This window comes from Plecotus auritus (assembly GCF_963455305.1).
Source record: "Plecotus auritus genome assembly, chromosome: 5".
Classification (NCBI taxonomy): Eukaryota; Metazoa; Chordata; class Mammalia; order Chiroptera; family Vespertilionidae; genus Plecotus; species Plecotus auritus.
Genome location: NC_137776.1, coordinates 46,238,353 through 46,259,506, shown reverse-complemented (window position 1 = coordinate 46,259,506; position 21,154 = coordinate 46,238,353). Strand labels below are relative to the sequence as shown.

The window sequence follows — 21,154 nt, the reverse complement described above, 5'->3', positions numbered from 1 at the left end:
AAAGGGTTTTTTGGGAGGCAGAACCAACAGGGTCTGGAGATGGGAAGCACCTGGGCTAACCGTTAGGGTTTCAGGCTGGTGACTGGGAGTGGGCGAGGGGTGATGGAATTAACAGAAGGAATAAGAGTAGAGGAGCAGTCTGGGAAGGAAGCTGTCAGTAGAGCATTTCTGCAGTGTATTTAAAGGGAGAAACCTACAATGCATTCCTAGCCAATATCCTCTTACTCTTTGTATATGCCATCACTTAAGTGTTTGTGAATAATAAAAGTGGAAGGGAAGGGAATGGCTGATTGAAGATTTCTGGGAAAGAGGAGGTAACTACCTCATGGAGTAAGGTTTCTGAAGGCGTCAAATGGAGATGGGATCCAGGGCAGTGGGATTAGCTCTGAATTAGAGGAAAATTACTTTCCCCCTTCTCTGAGTTCAAAAAAAGAGTAAGAGGAAAGAGGGTGGCTGTGGAGGAGTGCTGGGGGCCCGGAGGCCAGAAAGCTAAGGAAGTTCCTAGTCTGTAGTCTCCATGCATTAGCACATTGGTTCAGTTACTAAGCAAATGAGGAGTTGGGGGAAGTGGGGAAGAGGAACTGGAATGTGCCAGAAATTCATAGGCTGCTGAACTTGGAAGCAAGTTTCCTTCCTGAGGGGCACTAAATCATACTGTAACAGTGTCAAGTGCATTAAAGAAAAAGTGACAATACTTTCTTATTAAAAGGGTGACTGTGCTAAACTTGAGCTTTAAACATTTTATTCTGCATGCAGTCTTACATAATCAGTGATGTTTTTAACATATATTTACAAATTCAGAAAAAGATCTCTTAAAAAATCAACTGGACAAATTATACACGGAGAATAGCTCTTGGGCTGCCTTGCTCTGTCCAGCACCATGGAAGCAGGTGCTGTTCCCGCAGATGAGGCTGAGGGCACTGACCCCTGCCGATAACTTTGTTTACTACCCATGGTTGTATTTTGATTACCTGTCTTAATATGATGAAATCAGAACATAACTGGCATTCAAAATATAACAATTAAAAGATCAGAAGTTGCACCTTGGAGATTCTTTCTGCTTGGGAGGATGCTAATAAAGAACCAGGGTGGCATCCGGGATAAAGGATGTCTGGAGTGGTCTCCAGGGGCTCAGGGGCTCCGGCCAAAGCCTGTGACTATGAGAGAGACTCCTGCTTGGAATGCCCCACAATGCAATAGACAGCCCTTGGTGATCTGCAGCTGGTCCGCGTTCAGGAAATGAAATCACTGATGTCTTCATAACGGACACAACCAACAGGCACTCGCTAAGTAACACTTCCCATGTGTCATTTTAAATAGAATTTTTATTCTAAATGGCTCTCGGCTTGTATGTTTTCATGTTTGTGTCTTAGTTTTCCTGTCTCTTCTTCTCCAAGGCTGTCAGCTCTTTCTCTTTCTTCCTCATTCCCTTTTCTCTTTTCCATTCAATGAATCTTAGTGTGAATGAGGAAATCTGATGAGAACTTTGCTAGCACTGGATGTAAATCAGGAAAATCTTACTCTTGAAGGCCTTTTTAAAAAAATTTTACCCCTTTGCCACCTTCATCCAACCCCTACCCCCCTTCCCTCCAGCCATCACCACACTGTTATCTGTGTCTGTGGTTTATGCATACATGTTCTTTGGCTAATCCCTTCACCTTCTTTCATCCAGTCCCCCCACCCCTCCCTTCTGACAGCTGTCAGTCTGTTCCATGTATCCAGGCCTCTGTTTCTACTTTGTTCATCTAGTTTATTTTGTTCATTAGATTCCACATAGAAATGAGATCTTTTTTAAAAAGCATAAAAACAAACTTCTGGCTTCTTGCCTGTGTTTCTGACAGTTGAGGCTAACGGGCATATTCTTGTGATGACTGAGGTATTAATAGCATCTTACTTTACCCTATGACTTTCACTAGTCTTTGTTTCTCACAAGCTGCCTGTTTCTGCTGTTTACTGTACAACCTTAATAACATATACTGCTTTGTAAGGCGGGAGACATGGCTTCCTTTAGAAACACCACTACGTCTTCCTTAGAGTTATTTAAACAAATCATTCCATCAATTTACTGAAAAGGGATTTCTTTAGGGAGGGTGTGTTTGTGAGGTAATACAAAAGAGCAATCGGCTTCAGCATAAAACATTATCAGTGAGCTCAGGGTGCTCCTGAGAGCCAAGCAACCTTGTGAGTTGGCCACTGTCATCTTTCCTAGGCCACCTCCACAGGTTTTGGTGTGTCAGTGACAGAGCACCGGGCATGAATTATACCTTCATGAATAAAGGGAATAGCAAGGAGTTTTAAAGCCCTCTTCTCTTTTGCAACTGGAGAAAAGACAACTTTGCTACCATGACATCGAGATTGCTTTTCACCCAAGAAGGACTCCTTTCAAGTTAATCACCTTAAAAAGAGATGAAAGTCTAGCTTCATTAGTGGACCCAGAATCTGTCACAGAGAAGGCACTGGCTGGAGCCAGGCTGAGAAGGACAGACAGGGAGGGAGACGGGTGGACTAATGAGGGGCCCCCGTGGCACAGGCCAAGGGTGTGTGCCTCCTGGGCACTGACCCTAGTAAACACTGAAGCCACTCTCAACTGGAACTGCTGTTGTACTGACCAAAAACCCTGGCATCTGCTTCCCATCATGTTCCTGACATTCAAATCTCCAGCTTGAACGTCAGGGACAAACGGGGGAAAGGAAATGCATGCTGTGGAAAGAGAGAAAAAAAAAATCAGCCCTTCTCGTTCTCCCTTCCACAACACTACCTCTAGAAATAAGCATGAACACAAACAGCGAAGGAGACTGCCTGCAAAGCCTGCTGAAAACACAAATGCAAACCAGGATGGAGTTGATAAGAACATTAGGGGAAACGAAATTTTGCCTGGGAAGATGGGAATGAGGTTCGGCTGCCGCTCTTCATTCCGGAGGCTCTGATGAGTCAGTTCTGCAGCGTGGTATTGGGCGATGAAGGGAGAGAACAGATGATCAAAACCAAAAAGAAATGTAGGTAGGCAGACAGTTGGACAGAAAAGGCGTTTTCCCTTCCCCCCCCATTTTATCTTTAGGGCAATCAGAATGTATCTTTTAAGTATCCAATTTTAGTCTCACCAAGATGGCTTAATTTTGATCCAAAGGATTTGGAATTTAGAATTTTGGTACTAATTTTGCCACTTCAGTTAAAGTATTTTGATTAAACTATTAAACCATGAGAAGAGAATACTTAACATTGGCTCTGATCATTAGCAACAAATATATAAAGCTGTGTAGGGATTCCCTGAAACAAAAGGTGGGGAGGGGGTACTTAACATAGGATTGGTGTATAAAACAGTACCTTAAGTAAACATGTATAGAAAAATAATTACCAATTCCAAGCATACAACCCATTCACTGTAATCCTGCATTTAAATTTCCTTATGGCTTCCTTAACACGTTAAACGCCCAGCCTATTTTGTCTTCCGGACGGAAAGTATAGTTAGTGTCAGTCACCGATGACTGACTGGGTGCTTAATGTGTTAAGGATGTCCCTATCCCCTCCCATCCCTATCCCCATTCCTCGCCCATGAGGGGGAAATATCTCTAAAATGACAGCTGGGTTAATGTGGTGCAGACACGTGAACTTGCTAGAACAGGGGTCGCCAACTTTTTGGACCTCCCGGACCACGGGTTGGCGACCGCTGTGCTAGAACACTTAGGTTCTGGTGCCGACAGAAACACAAGAGTGGCCCTGACACACAGCCATCTGCCTGAAACCCAGGAATCATGCAGTGGAAAAATGGAAGTTCTCAAGGCATTCCTTTTATTTATTCTGATCACATTACAAGGTACAGATTGTATATTAAATACTATAACCATAAATATAACCAATAATGCAAAAACAGTTGCATTTCAATATATGGGTGTTTAAAGTATTAGGAAACTCAATGTTTAGATTTCTAAAAAAAAATAAGTTTCGGAAGCAATTTTTGTTGTTGTTAAAGCTCTAATGAGAACTTTACCTCTGAAGTGAATCATGGTTAACGTTTTAAAATGTCAAATGCCATAACCTAAACACTTCTACATTGAAAGTTTAGTTTCACTAGTTGAATACATTTGCATTCAAATATGAGTAGTACAATATCAATACAGTAAATCAATACTTCAAAATGCCAACCTCCTAAAGTTACAGTATGGAGGTGTAATAGCAAAATAAAATAAATGAATTCCCTTGGTTATGCAGTAAGAACCAGGGTACAATCCACAGCTCAGGGACAGTCTGTACCCACGTTTCACATACTAAACTGAACACTGAGCGACAACAGGCTCAGTCCAGACCACATGATCTCTGACCCATGATTCCTTAAAGCCAAGCAGGTACTAATATTGAAATTTCCACACAACCAGGTTTCAACTTCTCTTTGGCCTGGTTTTAAATCTGTCCTCTAAAGAAGTGTACTCTTTTAACATATTATGTTATGAATGGAAGTATTCCTATAATATATCAGGAAAAAGGTTTGACTAAAATGCACAAGAAATTATGAAACTATGTAGCTTAAAAACCCTCTTAAAGCTCTAGTAAAAGAGATCCAGATTTTCTCTATTGTTTCTATTTCATTGATTGCTGCTCTTATCTTTAGCATTTCCATCCTTCTGTTGCTTGGTTTAATTGGGTCTTCTTGTTTTTTATTCTTAAGATAAAGCTTAGCTCTTTGAAGACCTTTTCTTTCTTCTCCTAAAATAAGCTTTTTAATGGTAAAGATTTCACCATATATATTACTGTAGCCACATTCCACGAATCTTGATATGATGTATTTTTTAATGTCCCTTGCGATTTCTTTAATCCATGAAGTTATTCAGCAGTAAGTTGCTTAATTTCTAAATATGTGGGAAGTTTTTCAGATATGTTATTGATTTTGAAATTAATTCTGTTGTGGTAAGAGATTATGATTTGTATGATTTCAGTCCTTTTACATTTATTGATACTTGTTTTATGGCCTGAAATACTATCTTGGTGAAATCTTCCATGTTCACTTGAATAGTATGTATATTCTGTTGTTGCTGAGAATCTATATATATAAGAGCCCAGCAACCAGAACAACTGGTGGCTATGACATGCACTGTGGCAGCCAACGGGCCTGATCCGGGCCCCAATCACCCCCCCCCCACCCCCACCAGGCCCGGTCCCCAATCGGCCCTCAATTGACCAATGGGGAGCGGGGCCGGCTGACCAACCACCCATGGCCCCTCCCCCTGGCCAGCCCGGCCCAATGGGCCCCCATTGGGGCAGGCCGGCTGGATCCCACCCGTGTACAAATTCGTGCACCAGGCCTCTAGTATTATATAAATATCAATTAAGTCAAATTGGTTGATACTGTTGTTTAAGGCTTCTGTATTCTTTTTTTTTTTTTTTTAATATATTTTATTGATATTTTACAGAGAGGAAGGGAGAGGGATAGAGAGCTAGAAACATCGATGAGAGAGAAACATCGATCAGCTGCCTCCTGCACACCCGCCACTGGGGATGTGCCCGCAACCAAGGTACATGCCCTTGACCGGAATCGAACCCGGGACCCTTCAGTCCGCAGGCCGACGCTCTATCCACTGAGCCAAACCGGTTTCGGCAAGGCTTCTGTATTCTTAATACTTTTCCATTCTATTTGTCTATTTGTTCTACCATTGGGAGAAAAGTAGGAAATCTCCATCTATAATTATGGATTATCTATTTCACTTTTAAATTCAGTTGTTGATTTATGTAATTTAAATCTCTATTATTAGATGCATATAAATTTTAAATTGTTATGTCCTCTTGATGAATTTTACTCCCATTAATATTTCTTGTCTAAAAACTGCATTTAATATAAATATAGCCACTCTAATTTTCTTTGAATTATTGCCTGATAATTCTATATCTTATTCTTTTTGCCTCTCTATGTATTTATATTTAAAATAGGTTTCTTATGGGTAGCAATTAGTTGGATATTGCCTTTTTATCCAATCTGACAACCTCTGCCTTTAATGGGGTGTTTGGCCATTTCCATATAATGTAACTATCAGTATGACTGGGTTTAAGCCTGCCATCTTACTTTTGTTTCCTATATACTATTCCATTTGTTCTTTATTCCCTTTTCTCTTTCTTGCATACTTTTGAATAAACTGCATATATTTTATGAATCCATTTTGTTTCCACTATTATAATTATTATTTTTTTAAAGTTTGCTTTAAGGTCTACAATATATATCTTTAACTTATCAGTCTACTTTCAAATAATATTATACCACTGCAGGTACAGGTATAGAATCTTAGTATACTTGCACTCTCCCAACCCCATATTTTATGCTATTGTTGTCATACATTTTACTTGTATAACTATATAATACATCCCTATTTTTGTTTTAAACAGTCAATTATCCTTTAATGGCACTAAAATGAAGAAAACACAAGTTTTACACTTACTCACATGTTCACCATTTCCGGCATTTTTATTCTTTTGTATAAATCTAAATTTCCACCTGGTATGATTTTCCTCTGTCTGAAGAACTTCCCTTAGTATTCTAGTACTATGGGTCTTCTGGTGATATTTTCACTCAGCTTTTTTTTTTTGTTTTGTTTAAAAAACATTTTTATTTTTGTCTTTTTAAAAGATGTTTTGCTGGATATAGAGTTCCAGGTTGGTATTTTTTGTTTTTGTTGAGTACTTTAAAGATGTCATTCCATTGTTTTGCATAGTTTCTGATGAGAATTCTGCTGTCATTCTTTTTTAAAAAATATATTTTGATTTTTTACAGAGAGTAAGGGAGAGGGATAGAGAGCTAGAAACATTGATGAGAGAGAAACATTGATCAGCTGCCTCCTGCACACCCCCTACTGGGGATGTGCCCGCAACAAAGGTATAAGCCCTTGACCGGAATTGAACCTGGGACCCTTCAGTCCACAGGCCGATGCTCTATCCACTGAGCCAAACAGGCTAGGGCTCTGCTGTCATTCTTTATTCATCTGTATGTAATACATATTCTCCTCTCCCCCACTTTTTTTTTTAACTTTGTAGGAGTACCAGTGGAAAAGGCAAATAATTTGTTTCGTCTGTTTACATATTTTTCCTACACTGAAATAATCTTTAAAGATGTTAATACAGAAAACAGTAGTATAAAAGTAATTTCTCTTCTTTAAAAAAATGTACACTGTATTCTTGTGTGTGCAAACTTAAAGTCCTGTAAAACCATAAAACTACAAACACATTAAGAAGCTGAAATGTGAAAATAAAATTTAAGAGAAACTGGACACATGCTTAATATCTAAATCCTAGAGATATCCTCTATAAATTCATTTTGTTATCATATGTGAGGGATGAACAACTTCACTTTTCAGGCTGAGGCGCATATACGATGGTGGGCCCATAAGATTATAATAAATTATAAGCAAAACGTTTGTTTGCGATATTGGGAAAAAATGCTGGACCCAACTATGATGTTGAATTTACTGCTAGCTCGGGGTGGTTTAAATAGATGAGGAGGCTCAGCAATGCTGTGCAACTGCCTTGTACCTGCTTACGTGTGTGTGCACAATCTCACTCTCTTTCCCTCTGTTTCTTTTATGTTTTTGTTAATCCTCTCCCAAGGATATTTTTTTTCTATTGATATTTAGAGAGAATAGAAGGGAGGGGGAGAGACAGAGAAAGAGAAACAACGATGTGAGAGAGACACATCAGGGATTGAGCCTGCAACTGAGGTACGTGCCCTTGACGGGAATCGAACCTCAACCTTCAGTTTGAGGGCCAATGCTCTGATCACTGAGCAAAACCATCCGGACCTCTCTGTTTCTCTTTCTCTCTCTTTCCTCCCAGCCCTGTTCGTCCCTCTCCTTGCTTTTATTATTTCTTGTCTCAAGCTTTCTCTCTCTGGATCTCTTTTGACCTCTGCTCTCCCTTCCTCTTCCTCTTTCCCTCCTGACATCTCTCTCTCTCCAAAGGCACCTCCCTCTACATCCCTCTCGATTCCCCAATGTGTGCATATGTGCACACACACTTTCTTTTATATACTGTACTTTTACTGTACCTTTTCTATTTCAGATACAGTTAGCTACACAAAAGTTCCTTTTCTGTTACAATTGCCTAAGGTATGTAGTACAGTAACATGCTGTACAGGTTTGCAGCCTTAGGAGCAATAGGCTATATATACCATGTAGTGTGGGGTGTATAGTAGGCCATACCATCTAGGTTTGTGTAAGTGTACTCTATGACACTTCTACAAAAATGAAATTGCCTAATGACTCATTTAGCAGAACATATCCCCATCATTAAGTGATACATGACTGTACCTTCAAATAACTATTTTGTTCCCTGGCCCCCCATCACTGCTCCTTTTGGCTCCAATTACACTTAAGCTGGATTGTTTGATATTGTCCCACTGATCACGGATACTGTGCTCATTTTTTAAAAACATTCTTTCTGTCCTTCATTTTGTATATTTGCTATATGCCTGCTGGTTCACTAATGTTTTCTTCTGTGGTGCCTAACATGCTGTTAATCCCACCTAGTGTATGTTGTTTTTAAAAATAATTCTTTATTATTGAAAGTATTACATCTGTCCCCTTTTTCCCCCACTGACCCCCTCTAGCCCACCCCTGCCCCAGGCCTTCAGCACCCTATTGTCTGTGTCCATGGCCCATGCATATATGCATACAAGGTCTCTGGTTGATCTCTTCCCACCCAGCTACCCTCCCCCCTGAGCTTCCACACTTTGTTCCATGCTTCCATGTCTCTGGATCCACTCTGTTCCGTTTATTTTGTTAGATTCCACATATGAGTGTGATCATGTGATACTTGTCTTTCTCTGACTGAATTCTTTCACTTAGCATGGAGGGACCTGGAGAGTATCATGCTATCTCAAAGGGTAAGAGATTCTTCTTTTTTACTGCTGCATAATATTCCATGGTATAAATGTACCACAGCTTTTTTATCCACTCATCTACTGATGGGCACTTGGGCTGTTTCCAGATCTTGTAAATTGTGCGGCTATGAACATAGGGGTGCATACATTCTGATTGGTGCTTCAGGTTTCTTAGAATATATTCCTAGAAGTCCACCCAGTGTATTTTCATTTTAGATATATTTTTCATCTCTGGAGATTTCATTTGGATCATTTTAAATAGCTTCTATTTCTTTCCTCACTGCAGCCTCTGTCCTATGCTAATTTAGTTATGCTACTAAGATGCCCCTTTAATACAGTTCCTCATGTATTATGATGTCTTTCCACCCCTACTGGTGGGCAAAAGTATTCTCCAGCCCTGGGTGAATTTCCATAATTATTCAGCCTACTGCTTTCTCATGGTTTCCTCTCATGCATGTGTAGGTAAGTACTCAGTCAAAGACTAAAAAAGACTCCAGAGCTTTGTCTCCCAGGTACTCCGTCCCACAAATCTGAGCTACTTTGCCTCACTGAACACCAATCTCTGTCCTCAACTTAGCTAGCCCTCTGGGCTTTCCTTTGACTCCCCCTCCATTTGCTGTGGCCTGGAAACTCCCTTCAGGTAAGAAGCAAGAGCAATCTTAAGACTTATCTTGTTTGTGTTCCTTCTTTCAGTACCTGTTGTGTAATGTCTGACTACTGTTTTACATACTTTTTCTGGTTTGCTATTTATTTAAGATGGGAAGGTGTATCTATTTTTTCTATGGTAGCCAAAAGTGGAAGTTCAGATTATATTCTTGTTTCTAAAACTAACGTTTTATGTGAGCTTGAACCTTTTTTTTCTCTAGGCTTCAGTTTCTACATGTATAAAATAATGTTAACTTCCTCAGCAATTCTCAATGTCCCGGATATAGGTGGAACTGCTTTAGAATTCCTTTGTCACTGTGCTCCACACGCACATCCCTCCCAGCAAAGTGTTACGTTAACACTGCTGTATTCGGTAGGTTGTACACTATGATCTTGTAACTGGTGATTTCACTTGTCATTTAATGTAGTGGGCACATTTCTTATTTTTGAATAACAGTCCCAAATCTATGTGTACCGTATGGAACTGACCCTATCCCCAGCTCCAGGGGAGAGTATGTGACCTAGATCTAAGCCAATAAGCACATTCTGCTCTCCTGAAACTATAACTACCGGTTCAGAGAAGGGCATCCTATATAATAAAAGGCTAATATGCAAATCAACTGAACAGAGGAATGACCAGTCGCTATGACGTGCACTGACCACCAGGGGGCAGATGCTCAATGCAGGAGCTGCCCCTGGTGGTCAGTACGCTCCCCCAGGGGGAGTGCCACTCAGCTAGAAGCCAGGTTCATGGCTAGCGAGTGCAGCGGTGGTGGCAGGAGCCTCTCCCACCTTTGAGGCAGTGCTAAGGATGCCCGACTACCAGCAGGGAGTGGGCCTAAGCCGTCAGTCAGACATCCCCCAAGGGCTCCTGGACTGCAAGAGGGCACAGGCTGGGCTGAGGGACTCCCCTGAAACTCGTGCACTGGGCCTCTAGTGTAAGATAATTAAGTGAATGCCTGCCAGGCCCAGACCCTTTGCTCAAACAGTCTCTTATTGCAGCTGACTAGCATCTGCAGTATACAGAGCTGGAATCTCTACCAGCACCTTGTCAGCAGTAGGAGCCTAAAAATGAAGATGGAGCTTGGAGACAGAGTTCTGTTGGCATTATTAAGCTTCTGGGTCAACTAACACCAGACTTTTCCTATAACTTCCCTTTTGCCTCAAAGAGCATGGGTTTGGCTTTCCAGCACTTGAAACGGAAAGTCTCCTAACTGTTCCATCAAATGGTAAATATCAGTCATGGGTTCCAAATGGAGGATTTAAATAGACACACTGAAGCAATGTCATACGATATTGGAGACATGAGCTGTAATAACAACCATCAAAGCAAAATCACATGCTTTCTAGAGATGGACCTTCTCTTTATGAACAAGGGCACTATCCAAGCTTGTGAGGCAGAGCCACAAGCAGTGATTAGGGTGTGGCACATGTAAGAGCTGGAACGCCAAAGGGAATCTACAAAAGAGAAGGAGTGAGCCTGACAGTTTAGGCCTGATTTGGGCAAATCCATTCACACTGACAGCCAAAATGTCATTTCTAATAGAGCAGACTGTAGGATATCACCTAACATAACAAGGAGCCTCTCATTCCCATGACCTGAAAGTGGATATATTATTTTCTTTTTAATTTTTACATCTGGATAACACTTTTAAAAACACACCCAAGTTCTATTTTTGCTCCTCAAAGGATATAAAATACAGAAAATAAGCAGTTGACTATGTTATCCAGAAGTGCAACACTACTGGGCTATTTCCCCTTCCTTTTCTAGCTTTCCTATTTTGTAACCAGGAGAATCTTAAGATAATTTAAGAAGAGTAAACCTGGGAAAGAAAACTACTGGTGTTTATCAGAAAAATAATTTGCGGTGGTTTTCCCTGATAACATCATTATTGTGGTAAAATATTTAAGAAAAACCAATATTTGCATATATTCTCTTTAATACATCTTTCTTAGACTTACATTCCGCTTCCTTTTTGTATATTGATATCTCTCTTCTCTTTGGGCTCTTTGATGAAGGCAATGATATTTTTGGGTCATGTACTATTATATACAAACTAGAAACCCAGTGCACGAAATTCGTGCACGGGGGGAGGGTATCCCTCAGCCAAGCCTGCGCCCTCTTCAATCTGGGACCCCTCAAGGGATGTCTGACTGCCCGATTAGGCCCGCAGCCCTCTCACAATCCAAGACTGCTGGCTCCCAACTGCTTGCCTGCCTGCCTGCCCCTAACCGCTTCTGCCTGCCAGCCGGATAACCCCCTAACCACTCCCCTGCCAGCCTGATCTATGCCTAAATGCCCTCCCCTGCCAGCCTGGTTGCCCCCAACTGCCCTCCCCTGCAGGCCTGGGTCCCCCCCAACTGCCCTCCCCAGCAGGCCTAAGTCCCCCCCCCAACTGCCCTCCCCTGCCAGCCCAGTCACCCCTAACTGCCCTCCCCTGCAGGCCTGGGTCCCCCCCAATTGCCCTCCCCTGCTGGCCTGGTCACCCCTAATGCCCTCCCCTGCAGGCCTGATCGCCCCCAACTGCCCTCCCCTGCTGGCCATCTTGTGTCCACATGGGGGCGGCCATCTTGTGTGTTGAGGTGATGGTCAATTTGCATATTACTCTTTTATTAGATAGGATAATGAATGCTGACTAATGATAAGTATACTCAGATAATAGGGAACCTGGCAATATAAACAATAACTGAGGTAAGATATTATGACATGCACATATTTTGTAGGCACATGCTTTGGCAATCTTATTGAAGTTACAGTAGGCTTCAATTCTAAGTGAAGACTCTTTGTCCACTGAGGAATTTTGACATAGTGGGTCACAAAGACAATGAAGTATGACAGTATAATTTGTCAATTAAGGTTTTGAAAAATAGAGATATGAAATATTGCATATGCATCTCTCCCATTAACTTACAGAATGAGCAGGATAGAATTAAGACTTACTCCTCAGTTAAATCTGGAAGGGGAGAATGGATATGTGATACAAGTAACTACAAAAGTACCAACATGTTCCAAATGTAAGAAAAAAAACAATCCTCGAGGGTTAGATTATTGTGTGGACACAAAAACTAAAGTATTAAAAGAACAATTTTGGAAGAAGTGACTTTCTGAAATTGTGTGTGCTTCTTAAGGTGTTTAAAAGTAGCAACCCTACATCTTAATTTCAAAGGCTGGCCTCAGATTTCTTCTTTGTTGTTGTTTTTTGGTAATACTAGAGGGAGAGGGAGATAGAAACATTGATCAGCTGCCTCCTGCACGCCTCCTGTTGGGGGTAGAGTACGAAAGCTGGGCATGTGCCCTGACCGGGAATTGAACCGGTGATCTCTTGGTGCAGGCTTGTTTTTAATTATTTGGTTTTTAATTACATAAAAGAAATAGTACACTTAATATGTTTTACTAACAGCCACCTAGTGAGAAGGACAAATTTGTAAATCTCTCCCCAAATTTAAACTACTTGATAATTTTTTTAGTTTGTTTTTTAATTCCACAAAAGGAATAGGACACCCAATAATTTCCACTAACAGCCTCCAAGTAAAGAAAAACAAACTTCCAAATCTCTCTCCAAATTTTAAAGCAACAAAAGCAAAAACAGACATGCAGGCTCCATGTAATGATACATTTTCTGCACAGCAAAGGAAAAAATCAGCATCGTTAAAAGGCAACCTACTGCTGGATCACAAGGTAGCTATATTTTTAATTTTTTGAGGAACTTCCATACTGTTTTCATAACTGCTATACCAATTTACACTTGCACCAACAGTATTCAAGGATTCCCTTCTCTCCACATCCTCATCAACACTTGGTATTTTTGTCTTTTTTTTTAAAAATAGCCATTCTAACAGGTGTGAGGTTGATTAGTGATACTGAGCATCTGTTGGCCACCATAAAATCTTCTTTTGAGAAATGTCTATTCATGTCCTTTGCCAATTTTAAAATTGGGTTGTTTTTTGCTACTGAGTTCCTTATATATTTGGACATAAACCCCTTCCCTTATTGGATATATGTTTTGCCTATATTTTCTCCTATTCCTTAAGTTTCCTTTGCTGTGCAGAGCTTTTTAGTTTGATATAGTCCCACTTGCTTGTTTGCTGTTGTTGCTTGTGCTTCGGTGTCATCCAAAAACCCATTGCCCAGACCAATGTCAAGAAGCGTCTTCCTGACGGGAGCGGGCTGGAAGAGGTCAATGGGGGGAAAAAGGAGGACCTATGTAATACTTTCAACAATAAAGATTAAAAAAAAAAAAAGCTTTCTTCCTATGTTTTCTTTCTTTTGTTCCAGGGCTTATATTTAAGTATTTAATCCAATTTTGAACTGATTTTTTTGTATATGTTGTGAGATAAGGAACCAATTTCATTCTTTTGTATGTGGATATCTTGTTTTCCCAATATCATTAATTGAGGAGAATACTGTTCCCCATTTACTATTCTTGGCAATCTTGCTGAAGATGAGTTGACTGTAGATGCATGGACTTTTTTTTTCTGGGCTTTCTGTTCTGTTCCATTGGTCCATATGTCTGCTTTAACACTGTTTTAATTACTATAGCTTTGTTCTTAAGATTGCTTTGGCTATTTGGGGTCTTTTGTGGTTCCACATGAATTTCAGGATTGTCTTTTCTGTAAAGAATGTCATTGGGATTTTGATAAAAATTGCATTGAATCTGTAGATCACTTTGGGTATAGTGACCTTATTAATTCTTCCAATCCATAAAATCATGGGTTTTTCTTGAGTTTAGTAGAGCATCTTAAAATTCTCTAGTCCCATAAAATGTCTGTGAAGAAGTGTAAGCAACTATGTACCAACCAGCAAGAAACTTGTGACATGTTTCTTTTTGGATTATTAATGGCAGACAGTAACCTTCCCAATGATCTTAATAATCAGATTTGCACTCGAGGGGTTATAGCCAGTTCCCCAGCCAGAATTGCGAACCATAAGGACAGACAGGGTTGAGGGCCGCAGTGCTGCGGGGTAGCATGGAGACCTGGATGAAAGTGCATTCTGAGTCTTTGTGGTCCTCCTCAGCAGCAGAGGCAGACTAGTGTGTGTTCATTACTTTTGGCTTCCACACATCTGCTAAGTATTCTATCCGAGAGCAATAGAAACAATGCCCACAGAGACTTTATAGATGATCTTATCCAATCCCCTACTCTCTCTCAATCAGCCTTCTACAAGTCTGACTGCCCTAGGCAGAAATAATCCCCCTCTGCACTGATCTTTATTTTTATCTTTTCTCGCAAGTTACCCACATTACGAATGGAGGAATAGTGCCTGTGTATACACACACACACACACATAACTATTGGGAGGAAAACATCATTCCTTTGAAATGTTAATTTGGGGCACTCATGTTTATATACATAGGAGAAGCAATGATGAGTGACCTTATTGCTGAAGCTTAACAACGAGACATTCCAGGTTGCCTTTTCCATTTTGTCATATTACAATTAACTCACTTTATATTACTCTTAATTCAAAACAATATTGAAATTTCTAAGCACTTAAAATGTGAACACAGATACTCTCGTCAAATATAAGATAACATGATATTTGGGGTTTTATTTCATTTAAAAAATCCACATCAATTTGATTTTTTAAAAGCCCATTTATAACAACACAGGTCTTAAGATTAGAAGAATCTACTTTTGTTTTGAAATTTCTAGCTGCCATGAGAAGTGGTTTCAAAATAACAACCACCACCATCACCAAGGTCCCCCATGTCATGTCATGTAATGGGTGCTTCTTGAGCATAGATAAGGCATTTTACTAGATGTGGGAGACAGGTGAAGATGGAGATAGGAGGAGAGAAGTTCAGTCTTGAATCTGACACTTCACTGACTGCTAATATAACTAGTTTTTAAAAATATTCTTTCATATGTAGTTTATTTTTATTCTTTTTAAAAATTAGTATTAAAAGTTGGTTTCTATATGGGCCTTAATAAAATTTTAATAATGGAAGATAACAAATCAAATGCTTCTCATTATAATTGAATCAGAGAATTTTCAAGGTATAAAAGAACTTATAGATCACATAATTTAACTCTAAATTTCATGCTGCATCTAGCTGTTTATTTGTTGGTTCATTTTGTCATCATTCTTAAATGTGAACCAAATGAAAACCACAGGGCTTGCATTTGTCTGTATCCTCAGAAGAAAACGCCACTTGGAGCAGGAGTACTGGCCATCCCTACCCCTCAGTTTACCAAACCACACAATCTCTGGTCTGTGGGCCAGGATTGACGGGTTCACTATTATTGCTTTATCCCAGTGGTCTTGAGTCAGTAATTTTACTAAATATTACAAGGTTCTGCACTTGGATAGAGTGTCAACTTGAGGACTGAAGGGTCTGGGGTTCAGTTCCGGTCAAGGGCACATGCCCAAGTTGCAGGCTCAATCCCCAGTAGGCGGCGTGCAGGAGGCAGCCTATCAATGACTATCATCATTGATGTTTCTATCACTCCCTTCCACTCTAAAACAAATATTACATGGTTCATGTTAGAGTGTTTTAATTGCAGTATCAATTCACATCTCAGGATTCATTGCTTGCATCTTATCTGGGTAACATTAAATCTATTGTTACAATCTAATTTATATGCAGAATGCAAGTATCTGAAACTCTAAAACCAACCAGTCACCACTTCCAGACTATCTTCAAGATTTTTAAGTATCTACTCACTAAAGTTCTTCATGCTGTTTGCTTTTTAATTGTTTAATTTGCCTAAGTAGCCAGGTTTCTGGTGGTGGTGTAGTCATATGCAATCTTGATTTTATTTTATAGAACTATCTGAATTAAACATACCAAGTGAAACATAGAATACTTTAATTTGGAGGAAGTAAAAGAAATATAGAGGATTTCACTGTATTCTGTGGTGCAGGAAAATGCAACTGCTCTTACATAACTAACGCTGCCTGAGAGCTAAGAAGGAAGCAAGAACTATCTTTGGCCCCCACAATCATGCCAGAGTTCTCAACTGCATCATGACCACTATAACTGAGCAAGAAAAACAGTCATGGTACGGATTAGGGGTAATTTGTAATAACAAAAACAGTGACTACCACCATGTGCCCACACATTGCAGCACTCACTTTTTCTGATGCAGAATCGGAGGCTTAGAGAGATGAAGTCATCTGCCAAGGTCATACAAATAATAAGCAAGCTCCTGAGGGCAAGGGCTGGGATGTAGCTATCATTCTATGCAGAGAGCCTCCTATGTGGGTTCACTCACTGCTGGTGGGGTACCTGTGTCTTCCTTTTCATGTCAGAAGTTTCTTGTTTAGTTTAAGGTCTGCTCCAGAAATTAGCTTGCTCTCTTGTTCTTGTGTTAGGATGGGGGCAGTTCTTATGAGAGGTTGATCCAGGACAGTTAAAATTATAAAGTTATGTTGACATCTTATAGATTAATCATTTTTTTAAAGCAGTACATTGATTTTTAAAATGATGACCTTCCCCCAAAAGAGATAATGATCTTGTGATCAATTCTTTGTCAAATCCTTATTAAGTAACAATAAGGGGGCAAAAGACCATGTTACATAACACAGCAAAATGGGAAATGTTCCTGTTTTGTTTCTATTCCCTTAAAAAAACCAAACACCTGTCTGGAGTTAGGCCCAGTTGATTTTTTTATTTATTTTTGAGTTTTTTGGATTTTACCAAAGGTATAAGACACTCTTGGCTTCACTCTCTGAAATACGGTTTGGCAGCTGTTCACCACAGAGCAACATTACGTAACGAGGCAGTTCAAGAAGCAAAAAGAAAACCACATTGAAATCAGGCTTTGGTGAGTGGGCTTGTGGTGAGGCAGAATACACTTTACCAACACAGGAGACAATCAATAGCAACGCTGCGTGAACAATTATTATGTAAATGCTCAGGGTTTTCCCACAATAAATCTCCGCACTGTACACACTTACATATCACAGCAGTGACCTTCTAAGTGAACGTTTGTGTGGGAGAGAACTGCTGCCAGAGTCTGAATTCTTTTGGGGATGTTCTTGGAAGCCAAGTCTGACCCCCCCCCCCCCCCCCCCCGCACACTCTTTAATGATGCCACCCTACAGAAACATTTTTAAATAACAAAGAGTAATTTCAATGGAAAGAGTCAAGTTCTGAGACTTCTGACCTGATTAGCAGCTCTAAAAAATATGTAATGCAACTCACTATCTAACACAAGTTCTTTCCTGAGCATGTTTTTTTTAAACAGTATGCTCAAGCTGCTTTTAATTTTTTAGGTCCAGAGAAGAAAGTAGGTTTCTGCTTTTTTTTTTTTTTCTGTAAGACAAATATCTTTAAAACAGTTTGAGTACCAAGCTAAGAGTCACAATTGGCCCCAGAGTCAGCACTTTCTGGCTGTACAAAATTTCATTAAAGCCATGTGCTAAATTAAAATAGAGAAATTACTGGAAATGCAACCAAAATATAGAGAATATTTGCTTGCTTATGCAAATCCTTGAAAAGACCTACTCTTTGTCTTTAACCAATACTGACAGAAAGCATGTACAATGAACTTGACTTAGCACTGAAATGGATCCTTAATAGGTCAATCTGTTCCTGCTGAACACACCAGAGGGTACATCTTTGGAAATATTGTATATTTTAAAATCTCAGCTATTTCTAAATAGTATGCTTAGTTTCCTGCTTAAGAACTATTGTCATTTAGGTTCCTAAGCATGAAACAACACATAAACTTTGTATTTGCAAAAGGATTTATTTGGGATCATTTTCCTGATCAATATCCTGTAAGACCAAGTTCTATATCATCCAAGAAGAAACTGAGGCCTAGTAACCTGTATGTGCTATCTAGGTTCATAAATGGAAGATGTGGTTGAGACCTGATACACATACTAAATGGTCTCAGTTTCACTTTAAATCAAAGATACTGGCTGAAAGGCAAGGCCTTAAGATTAAAGGAGAAGAAAATGCTATTTGGTTTATCTTGAAATATTAGCAATCTTTATATATCCCATACATTCTGGAATTTATCCTGTATCCCCAAATGGTCTGAATATCATAAAAGTCTATTCCTCACTATGAAGAAAACAGCATATTGCAAGTTTTGTATTTAGCATTTAAGTAAAACAAATGCCGGTGTTATAAATCAGGATGAATGGCAAATTTGGAATAAAGTTTCTAACTACAGATAATGGCGCATCATATCTGCTGAATAAATTAATAAACAAATGGAAGAATGGGGTTTCCAGCTTTATCATCTTTTGAAACTATATACTCCCAACATCAAAACTATGACCTTTTCCCAACCTAAAAATATTTATGTCTCAAGAACTTCAGCTTAAAGTTGTTTAACTACTGAGAAGTTACTATAGAAATGCCAGTGCAACCATTCATCCATTAAGTGTAACTGGGTCTCATGCATGGCCTCACATTGTATGTCCTTTAAATTAGGTTGCAAAGGACTGAGCTTCAAGTCCATATGTCACGCTATAAGTAGAGGCAAGATCTACACACAGCTTGAATCACACATATCATTTTGATGAAAGATGATTAAAGTATAGTTGGTAAAACACATTAACAATAATTTAGAACTACACATACACAAGGTGAAAACAAATACTCAGAAACTGAAGAGAAGCTGCTCGTGTCAGCAGCATCAACATTCCCATGGTGGTCAGTCTCCTTTCATCACAGCCAATTAACTAACGGAGGAGGAAAGACAGAAACTATGGGAAATGCAGACCATCTGCTCAATCCAGATGCAACAGCACATGACTCTTATAATGACTCTTACAGCCAAAGCTTTTTAGCACAAACGAACAGAGATAAGATCTAATCCTCTCACAGAAAACCCAAAAAAAGATAGACATATTTACATCACAAATAAAAATAATGCCAAAATCATTAAATGAGACCTTTCAAATGTCAGTCAATACTTTTACCACTGAAACACACAGATTAAACAGAATACTAAATCAGCATTAGAGCAAGTGGGGTTGGATTCTATTAGCTTTTTTTTTTTCTGTTTAAAAGCATGCTTAACACATCTTCATTCTTAAAATAGCAAGAACGTTTTAGTTCAGTCATCCTAGTGTTAAAAAAACATCAGCAGATATTCCTTTAATATTGTGTAATTCAAATAATGTGCAATTTCTTTCTTTCTTAGAAAAGGTAAAAAAATATTCTTACCTTGAAATTGTGAACCTTTTCATATTTTGGAATTTGCTCGTTTTCTTTCAGAGTTGCTCTTCTAACAAGTGATGTCAACTGTGAATAAGCAAAGAGTTTCAGAGGTTGCCAGATTGTCACAGACGACTTTTGAGAACCCAGTTTCATTCCCAAGGCTGCTATCAGTAAATCTTGCTGACGGCCCTCTTGTTTTGATTTGCGAGCTGCAGCTCTGTTAGTTTTCCTACCCGACCAAGACTCTTTGGATGGCATTTTTGGAATTCACAGGAAAGAAATAAAACCTATATCAATCTATGTCTGTCGATGCACTCTATTCAGCTAACAGATGAGCATTCTGCCAGCCAGCACAGAACCCTAACCTACAGAGAGCTGCAGAGAAACATCACAGAGAGGTGGAGGAGGATGATGAAGCACTTCTTAAAAAGAGGTCGACTAACCAGAAAAATTCTTCTTTCTTCCTTTTTTTTTTTTTTTTAAAGGGCTCTATATTTAAGCTTCTTAAAACTTGAGTCTGAACAGAAAGTCGATGCTAACATACGAAACATTCAGCATCTCTCTGTCCCTTTTTAAAAGCCATCCAATTTTGACAAATGGTACATTTCTAAAAGCTTTCTTCCCTACTGAATATATTAACGTCCATTCTGAATGAAAGATGCCTACATACTGCCTGCAATCAGTTTCTAGAAACAGATACTCTGTGCAACCCTTAACAGAGGGTGGGGGAGGGGAGGGATTTGACAAGGAAGGCTGGATTAGACTGGTCACCGTAAGAAAGGAGATAACCAATGAAAATCAAGCAACAGTATTTAAGTTTTGTATTCCTCAACTCATTCTGTTTCTCCCTCATCTCATGTAAGATTTTCTTGCTTGCTCAACGAAAACAAACAAAAAAAACCCCACAGTGGGAAGGCAATGAGCAATGACTAAGTCATGCCTCATTACAAAATGGAATATATTGTTACCTATTGAAAGCAAAAGAAAATTAACATGCAGCAACCAGGTTTTAAAAAGAATGCACCACTGCCAGATAAATGCTTTCTATATCCTTCTTTGTGCATATAGACTGAGGTTAGTTAACTAAAACCAAATTTTACTGAAGATGAGAAAAAGCTGACAAATATTTTCATAAAAAAGGAGTTTAACTAGGTATCATACTATTTTCACGTAAAACAAGGAGCATGCATATAATATTGTTAGCACCCTGAAGTGGTGAGTTTTGTCTCCTTACTATGAGTGCTTCTGTTGTTGGTCTACACTTAAATAGATCTAACCCTATGTTTATCCTTAGTCTCAACATTCATTATTCAAAGAACCTGAGGCCAGGTCACAATGGGATGTAGCGTAACTGTGCTTATAGGAAGGACCCTTGAATGTTTGCTGATGTAGAACTGGGGGTGCTCATGGATTGGAAGAATTAATATTGTTAAAATTCCCATACTACCCAAAGCAATCTATAGAGTCAATGCAATTCCTATCAAAATACCAATGGCATTTTTCACAGAACTAGAACAATTAATCCTAATAT

The 21,154-nt window shown here is 39.4% G+C and overlaps 1 protein-coding gene across 4 annotated transcripts in view; it reads right to left on the bottom strand.

Moving 5' to 3' along the window:
• Window positions 1–21,154, bottom strand: part of CHN1 (chimerin 1) — a 162,486-nt gene that overhangs the window by 30,441 nt on the left and 110,891 nt on the right. For 3 of the 4 annotated variants that reach the window (XM_080669888.1, XM_080669889.1, XM_080669887.1), the window contains one exon: window positions 19,630–19,707. Coding sequence is in view for 1 of the 4 variants with exons in the window: in XM_080669887.1 (XP_080526013.1) it covers window positions 19,630–19,707 (78 nt within the window). In the remaining 3 variants the exon portion in view is untranslated. Of the gene's footprint in view, window positions 1–19,629; window positions 19,708–20,066; window positions 20,327–21,154 lie in introns of those variants that run through there. The other variant, XM_080669890.1, reaches the window with a different exon arrangement.